The sequence below is a fragment of the Melanerpes formicivorus genome, unplaced genomic scaffold, assembly GCF_026170545.1.
Source record: "Melanerpes formicivorus ecotype bairdi unplaced genomic scaffold, bMelFor1.0.p_v2 SCAF_11, whole genome shotgun sequence".
NCBI classification, from domain to species: Eukaryota; Metazoa; Chordata; class Aves; order Piciformes; family Picidae; genus Melanerpes; species Melanerpes formicivorus.
This window is the reverse complement of record NW_027142363.1, coordinates 17,158,958-17,169,791: the sequence shown is the minus strand read 5'-3', so window position 1 is coordinate 17,169,791 and position 10,834 is coordinate 17,158,958. Positions and strand designations below refer to the sequence as shown.

The 10,834-nt window shown below is 46.8% G+C and overlaps 1 protein-coding gene across 2 annotated transcripts; it reads left to right on the top strand.

The window, feature by feature from the left end:
- Nucleotides 1–9,230, top strand: ACP6 (acid phosphatase 6, lysophosphatidic). Of its 2 annotated transcripts, XM_068144703.1 has the most exons (10): nt 9–213; nt 1,013–1,141; nt 1,235–1,365; nt 1,993–2,072; nt 2,871–2,958; nt 4,534–4,666; nt 5,344–5,444; nt 6,760–6,855; nt 7,553–7,718; nt 8,984–9,230. In XM_068144703.1, exons 1-10 carry the CDS (start codon nt 40–42, stop codon nt 9,122–9,124), a joined length of 1,239 nt encoding a protein of 412 aa, XP_068000804.1. In that variant the 5' UTR covers nt 9–39; the 3' UTR covers nt 9,125–9,230. The 2 variants fall into 2 exon arrangements, with proteins under 2 accessions (XP_068000805.1, XP_068000804.1); XM_068144704.1 differs by lacking the exons at nt 7,553–7,718; nt 8,984–9,230 and adding an exon at nt 5,551–5,731 and having other exon boundaries at nt 1–213; nt 6,760–6,845.
- Nucleotides 9,231–10,834: the final 1,604 nt, after the last annotated feature.

Below are 10,834 nucleotides of genomic sequence, written 5' to 3'. Positions count from 1 at the left end.
GCCGTGCTGCCGGGTACCGGCAGCGGTAGTGCTGCCGCCATGGGCTGGGGAACTCGCCTGGGTCTCCTGGGCGGCCTCGCCCTGTGGACGCAGCGGCAGAGGGCAGCGGCGGCTGCCGCCCAGGAGCGGCGGGACCTGGAGTTGAAGCTGGTGCAGGTGGTCTTCCGACACGGGGCGCGTACCCCGCTGCGGCCCCTCCCGGGGTCATCGCCGGTGAGCAGTGGGACGGGCACGGGCGGATGGGGCTGCGGAGCGGGGCCGGCTGCCAGCGGGGCTGCAGTTGCTGCCCTCATCCTGAGCCGCGGGGTGCCCGCTGCTCAGCTGCTTCCATCAGCTTGTAAATGTGTGGATGCTGCTGTCCCAAGGTACTACCGAGAGTAACTTTGGGGGAAACGTGGGAATTCAGGAGTTAAAGTGGAACGGCGATAGCAGGGTCCCGCTGCCCATTAGTGGGACGGCTGCAGGGAGCCCTTAGAGGAAGGACTCAGCTGTGGACATCCCAGTGCGGTGACGCTGCTGTACCCTGGGCCTTTGCCTGGTATCGCCCCCGCCGCAGGTGCAACAGGCGAGTTGCCTTGACCTGCCTCAGCCTTACCGTGATTCATCTGTCTCCCCATAGGCTCCAACGAGGCTTGCGCCGCATGACTGATCGATCTGTCTCCCCCTAGCCTCCAAGGAGGCTTGCACCTCTTGAGCTGCCTGAAACTAGTTATAGTTTGCTAAAGAAGTTCCTCTCTGTGTAACAAACAGCAGCAACAGAGATTTGCTTCAAATTCTTCTCCTGTAAGGGGAGAAAAGCAAGTATTGCGTTTCATGCACATCACACGTACATGATGCACTGCAGATCAACAGGTCCACAATGCAGCGCTGCTGTCATTTCTGTATGAACTCGATGAAGAGATTAGTTCTCTTTGGCTATGGTTGGCAAGTCAGCACACAATAGCAGCCCAGCATTGGCTTAATGCTCTTTAAATCCTCCTTTTCCACTGAAGCACTGTTTGTTTCCAAACAGGTGGAATGGCTTCCCACTCTTTTAGATGTACCTGCTCAGACTAAGTTCGATTACGTGGTGACTGACCTAAATGGAGGACCTCAACCTCCCTCACCCTATGATGAACACTACAAAAAGACTACATTCAAGGTGACAATGTATTTCATGGTAGCTTCACTGTCCTGCTGCCAACTTACTTACGTCCATATTCCACTAGAGACCATTCCTTTTCTTTGTATGTAGGGTGGTGTGATTGCTGGACAGCTGACAACACTGGGGATGCAGCAGACGTTTGCCCTAGGGGAAAGGCTAAGGAAAACCTATGTGGAAGAAGCCAACTTTCTCTCACCAATATTTAAGCCTGCTGAGGTCTTGTGAGTCTCCCAGTTCCCTCTTTGCTTCCTCTCCCCTAACAAGTAGACCTGTAGTAAGGAAACTTTATGACCAGCATAACCTTCTACACCCCATAGCAGGGTGGATGGCCCCTAGGCCTCATCTTTGCTCAGCCTGCAGAGCACGGTAATAGAACTTACTCATGACACAAAGCATCCAATTCTCCAGCAGTCCCAAGAGTGATACCAGGGGCAGATTCATCTCCCCTAGCTTTAGCCATTGACAGTGGTATTGTGCACCTTTATGGTGAGTAAAGAGAAACCAGCATTGCTGGAGCACAATTTAACTCGCTGTAGATTAAACAGATAAATATCACCAAGATGAAGCACACTCCTGTTGTTCACATCATTTGTGCTGGGAGTGTCTGATTTAGGATGAGGCACAAATTACTCCAGAGAAGTGCCAGTTTTGTTATCCCCACTGTCTCTGAAGGGAAGTTAAAGGACACTTTAGCTACAGGCGTCTGCTCTAGAAGTAGCAAGATAGATCCTCCCAGAGGTCTCCTAAATCACAGTGAAAGTAGAATCCTTAGTTTCTAGTATGTCCTCCTCAGCTGCATCCATGTAGAAGAAAAAGTCCTGCCTCACCCCCTGCTTTCTGTCTTTCAGTGTCCGTTCCACTAATATTTTCCGGAATCTGGAGTCCACACGGTGCCTGCTAGCTGGGCTGTACCAACAGCAGAAAGAAGGTTGGGGCCAGTGCCTTTCCTTGCCCAGTCTCCCCTGGATGCACAGACCTTGCACGTCCCAACTCTCTCTGGCTTCTGATTGTTACTTCTTCCCTAGTTCTTTGCACCTAGTCCTCTTCCCCACACTCTGTTGGTGCTGTATGTTCTTCATCAATGTGTCACTTGCTCCCTCTCTTTATGTAGCTCTCTGCTGAGGCTCAGCTTGGATCTGTTCCCACAAATGCTGCAATTTCAGAGCTACTCAGGAGGTTAGAATTAACCCACTTCAGAAGCAAGAGGGCAAAAAGTTCCAGGTCCAATGCACAGGAAGCACATCTGAAAAAAGTTTGTCAGAGAAACCCAAGTTTTCAGCCAAATTCCTTTACAAGTTGAGTATTCAGAGTAATCTTTTGGCTGTAGGTACAGTTGACAGCTCTGTATATGTCCTAGTATCCTCTGGGATTTGAAGATCTCACTTCTGCTCCCTCCCTATTCAGTTCCATGAACAGCAGAAGTGACATGCCAGAGCTCCTTACACCTCACGACACTGAGACTAATTTTTGGCACATGCAAATACTAGGGGGAAAAAAAAGAACACACAAGTAGAAAGCTTTACAAAGCGCACAGCAGACATCCCGGTGGAATTATATGCTGTGTGCACACAAACAAGCATAGTGGATTGTGTTGCAGGTGATAGCTCAGGAGGAAGTGCTATCTGACAACAATGGACTTGAGCACATAGACTGTGGGGGTGATTAAAGCAGTCTAAAGACAGGCTGATGCACTAGCGATCACAGAAGCTTCCTTCTCCTTCCACAGGATCCGTTGTCATTGTCACAGATGAAGCAAGCTCTGAAATACTCTACCCCAATTACCGCAGCTGCCAGCGCCTGAAATGCTTGAGCAGGTAATTGCCAGCCATACCTCCCTCCCCATACGATGTCACTGCTGCTTCATTGCAGCAGGAGTATTTTTAAACAGCACATTTTCTTCAAATTTTGCAATTTCTTCCCCTGCCTCTTACTGTTCTTTGGGAAGGGTTAGCTAGTTGCATAAAACACTCACTCAGTCAATTCATACCAAGAAGTGGCACTAGAAAGAAGAAAAAAAAAAATAATAATAAAGGCTTTTTCTTGAGCAACCAATTTAATTTAAGCCTGTGTCTAGCAAACACTCATTACTAGCTCATGTACAGCTATTCTGTGGCATTGCTGCAGGGCAGAATTAATGTCATCTACATCCCTTAACAAGTCTTTCAACTGTGAACATATTGGGCCTCCTTTTTATATTCATCTTCTGGTTTGGGGGTTATTACAACACTCCTGTCACATTTGTACCTTGAAGAAACTGAAATTATACTCAGCCTTGACACGTTTAGCAAAGACTAATGAAGTAAAATCAGGAATACCCTACACTGAAATAAGACTCGTGTTTGCCGAGTCAGGTACTCTAAATGCCTGTGCCAGGTTGGGCACAGGGTGGAAACTGAAGCAAGGCCAATCCATTATACTTTAGTTGGATTATACATTAGCCTATTTATCCAAAATTCAAGAGTTGCCAGAATTCACTCACAAAAGCTCATTGTGTAAGACCTGACTGTAGGCAAAAGATCATTCTTGACGGTGGTGAGGTGACAACCCACAGAAGCAGTATACTCAGCCTCTTCCAGTAACATCAACTGTCTGAAAAGGGAGTAAACTGCAAGCTCTTCTCCTTCCCCTCCAGCCCACCACTTGAGGATGTTCTGTGACCACATCAAGGTGGAGTTCTCAGTAAGAAGCACTGGCACATTTTATGGGCTACATAAGCCAGAGCTTCTAACACATTTGATTTCACACAGAAACTAGAGCTGATCCTGAAAAAAAAAAAAATAAGGGGCAAAGTAAAAACTTTATCTACCTACTCCCCAAGAGATCAGGGACAGGAAATAAAACCTATGCAAGATATTTTCCTTGAAGTATATGGTCAGCATGGATATTCTCAATTAAACTTTACAAAACTGCATTTAAGATGGCATACAGAGGCAAGCTGTTTCTAACAAGATAAGATGTGGATGTAAGCCACGAGTATTTAGGTGTTTCCCCTTTCCCACACCATACAGCAACCAGTTCAAAGCTTCTGCCCTTTCTTCTTTTATGACACAGTTAAAAGGTACTCCCTGAAGACACAGACTTGTACTGTTCCAGTATGACCAGATCTGTTAACTGATACACAGCCCTTGTTTATGGGAACCACTTCTAAGGGGTTCGCTTATCTTCGTTTTTAACCCTGCCTCCCTGAGAGCAGAGTGAGTGTTCATCCTTTTCATCTAGACAGCGTTAGTCCACTCTGCAACTTAAGACCGCCAGCATCAGGAGTCCCACACAGTCCCCTGGTGCTTCTCTTCTACCCCTCACTGATGTGAAACAAAACACCCCAAAGACAGAAATTCTGGTGTGTGAAAAGTTCTTGGCTTCTTTTTTTTGTCTTAACTCCTTGACAGGCTTAAGCTGGAGAATGTTCTGCAACAGCCAGGTATCTGTGACGACTTGAAAACCATTAAGGAGAAGATGGGTATTGATGATGAAGAGTCTGTGGATTTTTTTCTCCTCTTTGATAACATCACTGCTGAGCAGGTGAGCTGAACAGATCTGTTGCACTGTCACAGACAGAAACATGCATATGGAGGAGACCACAGAGTGCCAACACCACTGACACCAGTGGGTACTCTAGTACCATTCTGTGCAATCCAGAGAATTTATAGACACAGCATGGCCTTTTTAAAAAGCAAGATGTGGAGTCATCCCTGCTCTAGAATGGACAAAGCCTCATCTCCAGTATTTATGTTGTCACTTTGAAATCTGTTAGCTTTTTCAAGCATAATGAAGTAGAGCTAAACAGCAGTTGGGCCTCGCTTACCCCATTACAAAGTGCACCTAACCACCTTCTCCTAGTTCCAGCCTACTACCCCTAAGCCATATTGCTTGTGCTACTAGAAGGGAGCTGGGCATGTTTGTATCTCCCTTAGTACCTCTTCTTTGCTGCAGCTAATGGGAATTGGTCTGGCCATCAGTTGAATAGCTCAAGATGTTAACACTCCTTTCACGTAGAAATGCATCCTCAAGAACAAACACCCATCCTTTTGAGTACACAGGACAAGTCTGTCTGTTTAAAACCACCCTAGAACTCCACACATGAATACTGTGGTACAACACACTGTGACATGAACAGCTGTTTCTGTACCCAGTCATCCCTGTATCTTCAGGCTGGGTTCAGTAAGGGTCAAACCCTGTTGTTATGTTATGTCTTCCAGGTGCACAATTTGCCAAGCTGCCCTGTGCTGAAGGGCTTTCAGCAGACTGTTGAGCGTCGATCTGTTGAGTCGCTGCTTTTCTTTCTGGAAGATGGTTCAAGGTGATTGCCTGTATCTGTGCTTCCAGTCTTAGGGGTTGGCTTAGGCTTACACCAATTGACTACAGCAGATAGAAGTCCTTTCTGATCTGCTGTATTCCTCCACTAGAGGCTACTGCCCGCTCTTGAGGATTGTGCCTCAGCCATCTCAGTGTCAAGTCCAGTGCCTTGAGTCAGAAACACGAGCTAGGAAAAAGGAGGCCATGCTGAGGAGGACAAGATGCAGGCTGACATCCTATTCTGCTGACAGCCAAGAGAGCAGTCTCTGAGGAACAGTATAAGCCACTGAGGTAGGCAGTGAATGCTTCAGTTGCCACAGTTGTCAAAGTGAACCTGTGTCAAAGGCAAAAGCAGAAGAGAATAGGAGATACCTCTGGCCCAAGTGCTGAGGCTGCACAGGTGAGGCCGCCTTCGCAGATGCACAACTACAATCTGAACTCCAAACTGGGAAGTTTAATGTAGAAATGGTACCTGCATAGCTGGGCTGAGAAGTGTTTGTGCTAGTGGAAAGGGTGATGACAAGCCCTGCATGCATGTAACTACTTGCAAGAGTTTGCTACATGTAGTTAATTAATTCCTCCACAGTTGTTTGTCAAGGTGGCTGAGTTGCTAGCTTAGCAGCCATTTTCCTTGCAGATTCATTCACAGCTGCCATGTTCACCAGCTCTCATCAGGTGGTGATACAGGACAGCCTTTTCTGTTAGGACAGTTGCCTTTTGCCTTTTCTTTAACTTGTATTAGTGATCTTGGACACTAAAAGACTGATTTCTCCCACTCCTACAACACCTGGAAAAACCACACTCCTCCATTAGGTAGAGTCTCTCCACACCAGGAGCTGTCTAAAACCCTCTTCTCTGTTCAGTACAGGGGTAAACCCAAAGTTTTAAATATGGCAACCAAATTCTTGAACCTCACCTCTCCCCATCCTGCCAACGATCCCAACCACTTCACAGCTGCTGTTGTGCAGCCAGCTACAGACAGCTTCCCTAATTGAAAACGATGCATCCAAAGAAAATCACAGCTCTGTAAACAAAATAGTATAGAGAACATCAAGGGGACTCAAGATTTCCCTGCATGTGGGCCACACCTCAAAAGACTGCTTGTTAACACCTCTCCCCTCCTAATCTACAATCACATTAGAATCTCTGTGGTGTCTGTGGAGCTGCTGACAAAGAAGTAATCATAACATTTCATTTAACAGTTCTTAGCTACACTAAATGCACGCCATCAATTTGGAAGTGAAAAGCAAGTTCACAGGGGTTCTTTGGAAATTATTTCATTTGAGAGTTTACAGACTAGCTTTCTGCTTCTTTTATAGGGAAGTTCTTCAGATGAGCATTGGCCTCCTTTTCCATATGTTACAGAAGAACATTACAGAAGTGATAGAGTCCCCATCTCCAGCTCAACAGGCCAGGTACAGGGCAGACCTTTTCCTCTAACTGTTATGAATTTGGACTTGCTGTCGGTGTGAGAAACTGGTTCAGAATGTTGAATGTATCACAGTATCACCAAGGTTGGAAGAGACCTCAAAGATCCTCAGTTTAGGAAGGACATTGAGACACTTGAATGTGTCCAGAGAAGGGCAACAAGGCTGGTGAGAGGCCTTGAGCATAAGCCCTATGAGGAGAGGCTGAGGGAGCTGGGATTGTTTAGCCTGGAGAAGAGGAGGCTCAGGGATGACCTCATTGTTCTCTACAACTACCTGAAAGGTGGTTGTAGCCAGGAAGGGGTTGGTCTCTTCTCTCTAGCAACCAGCACCAGAACAAGAGACCACAGTCTCAAGCTGCACCAGGGGAAGTTTAGGCTGGAGGTGAGGAGAAAGCTCTTCACTGAGAGAGTCATTCATCATTGGAATGTGCTGCCCAGGGAGGTGGTGGAGTCACCATCCCTGGAGGTGTTCAAGAGGGGATTGGACGTGGCACTTGGTCTAGTCATGAGGTCTGTGGTGACAGGTTGGACTCGATGATCTTTGTGGTCTCTTCCAACCTTGGTTGATACTGTGTGATACTGTGATCATCGAGTCCATCTGCTAGAAAAGGCATGAGTGCCACTGGCTATCCATTGAAGGAACACAGCCACCACTAAGTTTGTTTTTCTTTCCTTTTTATCAGAAAGCTCATTCTCTATGCTTCTCATGACACTACCCTTATTCCTCTCCTGGTGGCACTGGGCACCTTTGATCACAAGTGGCCACGTTATGCTGCAGATGTGACCCTAGAACTGTATCAGCACCAGCGGTCCAAAGAGTGGTTTGTTCGCACATTGTACCTCGGAGAGGTAAGATCCCACAGCAAGTCCCTCGCACAGATCTTGGGCATTTGGACCTGCCATGCAGGTAAAGCTGTAAAACAAGGCTTGTCCTGAGCATGCCAGCAAGCCAGATAAGAGTAAAACACAGAGCACATTCATGCTAGCAAAAGTATCTTTTCTGTTGAGCTGGCTGTTGAGCTAGAGAAGGTTTAGACAAAGAATTTGAACTTCTGACTCTGTGTGTTTGCCTCAGCTAGCATAGTTCCTAGCTGCAGAATGCAGCAGTATCAGAAAGAAAGGGAAAAAAAAAAAAAAGGGGGTGGGGTGGGGTATGTGCCTCTAGCAATGCATGAGATCTGTGATTGAGTCCATCATCAGTAAATTTGCAGTTACACCAAGCTGGGTGCAGGAGTTGATCTGTTAGAGGGTAGGAGAGCTCTGTAGAGGGACCTTGCCAGGCTGGACAGATGGGCAGAGTCCAAGGGCAGGAGATTGAACACATCTAACTGCCAGGTTCTACACATTGGCCACAACAGCCCCAGGCAGGGCTACAGGCTGGGGTCATAGTGGCTGGAGAGCAGCCAGGCAGAAAGGGACCTGGGGATACTGATTGATAGTAGGCTGAACATGAGCCAGCAGTGTGCCCAGGTGGCCAAGAAGGCCAATGGCAGGCCAGGGCCTGTGTCAGGAATAGGGTAGCCAGCAGGAGCAGGGAAGTCATTGTGCCCTGTACTCAGCACTGGTTAGGCCACACCTTGAGTCCTGTGTCCAGTTCTGGGCTCCTCAATTTAGGAAAGATGTTGAGCTGCTGGAAGGTGTCCAGAGAAGGGCAACAAAGCTGGGGAGGGGTCTGGAGCACAGCCCTGTGAGGAGAGGCTGAGGGAGCTGGGGTTGCTTAGCCTGGAGAAGAGGAGGCTCAGGGGAGACCTTCTTGCTGTCTACAACTCCCTGAAGGGAGGTTGTAGCCAGGTGGGGGTTGGTCTCTTCTCCCAGGTGTCACCACCAACAGAACAAGAAGACACAGTCTCATGCTGTGCCAGGGGAGGTTTAGGCTGGATGTTAGGAAGAAATTCTTCCCAGCAAGACAGATTGGCCATTGGAATGTGCTGCCTGGGGAGGTGGTGGAGTCACCATCACTGGAGGTTTTTTAAGAAGAGCCTGGATGAGGCACTTGGTGCCATGGTTTAGTTGATGAGATGGTGTTGGGTGATAGGTTGGACTTGATGATCTCGAAGGTCTTTTCCAACCTCGTTATTTCTATTCAATTCTATCTTGTCTCTTTGCCTTTGCAGGAGCAAGTGGTAAAAGGGTGTAGTGGAGGCCTCTGCCCACTCAAAGAATTTCTAGGAGTTCTTTCACAGTACTCAGTCAGTCCAGAGGAATACAATAATCTGTGCTCACAAATGGAAGAGAATCAGCAAAATGACTCATGATTTGTCTTAAATTAAAATTAGTTTGTCACAATCTTTGACTATTTTCCTTTGCTTTCTTGCCAGCCTTCTCTATTCAGAAGGTGTTTTAGATGAGGGGATTTTTTCCTACCAGACACAGGGTGGCACAGTGTCACTTTTCACTATTAGCAGCGAGATGAAAGAAGCCACATAACAGAACAGCTCCAGTTTGCTTCTGAGGTAGCCACACAAAAGCACAGAGAAGCTGAAAACAGCATGGGAGAGAACAGACCTTTAAATTGCCCTGCTGCTTCAGGAATACAGAAACCCAAAAAGCAAAAATGAACCACAACATACCAGTTCCTCATATGCTCAGCCTGTGGGGTGAAGCCCAGCTTGCTCTGTGCTACCAGACTGGATAGCTTTGACATAACAATTGCTTTCATGTATGGTGAACTGCAGAAGCCACTGTGCCTTTCCCTTTCTTTTGCCGTGGAGGGTTGCTCTGTAGACAGATGAGCCTCCCAGACTGCATAGCATTCAGCTACTCCATCTTCTTGAAGGTGGTTTTGTGCACACAAAACCTCTCCAAAGGGACAGAAAGCCTCCAAACCTCTTCTCTGCACTCCTGTAATTATGGAAATTCTGCTGCAAACATGCAAAACAACCACAGTGGGCCTAGTACAAGAACATGCACTCTTGATGAACTCTGTTTAATGTGCTTTAAACGAGGAAGTCCAGGGAGCTGCTATTGACTTCAGCTTTGAGCTGCACTGTATCTATTTTAGACTTGCTGAAACAGGAGTACCACAGCAGAGCCAACAGAAGTACTTCTAGCTGAGATGACACTTCTTGTAAGACACTACTAAGAATCACTGTGTTGTCAAAATCCCCATTTTTCAGTCAGTAAATAGAACTTGGATCCTGACCTACTTTCTTTGGGATATGTAAAGGCTAAAATAGGGGAACCACTTATTAAAATAGCCCTGGAGTTTTGGCTCTGCATTATCTCTTACTTAGCAAGAATAGACTGCAGTGATCCTAATGTAAGTCACTGACATATGTGACTGAGGCACTACAGTACCTTCTGCCTGAGAAGTGTGGGCTGCATTCACCTCTGCTTCTTCATTAGCCTGCCCCCACCACAATCACATGTTAACACCATGGAAAGTCAACAGAATAATTTGAATACTAAATACATTGCTGGAGGTCTCAACTGAACTGCTATTAGAAGCTGTCACAAAAAAAGCAAACAAAACATTATTATTTTCCACCAAGTTTTTATACAGCCTAAAAACAATGCCATTATGTGAAAATCAATGGCCTACCCTTGCTTAAGAACAGTGTGTTCTGCTCTAATCAAGCTCTCCCTCATGCATGATATAAAGTATTTGGAGAACAAGGATGGAAACATTAGGCACAGAGCTGCAAGTTTTTTGTACGTCACAGACTGCCTGGGGAAGGGCTGTTAGGAACAGCATCGGAAGTTTTGGCTGCACCAGCAGACAAAGGGGGAATTCACACCTTCTCCTAAACAAGAGCTGGGGTATCTCTCAGCAAAACTGACAAGCAACCAATTTAAAAATTGCAATGCAGCCAAGACCCACAGAACTTTCTGGTGCAGGCAGACTGTCAAAGGGCACTGCATTCGCAGTGTTAAAATAATCATATCGCTCCAGGCAGGGGAATGTACATCTCAGTAACAGCAGGAGACACAAGAAAAACAGGCCCAGCTTCTCGGCAGTGGCTAGG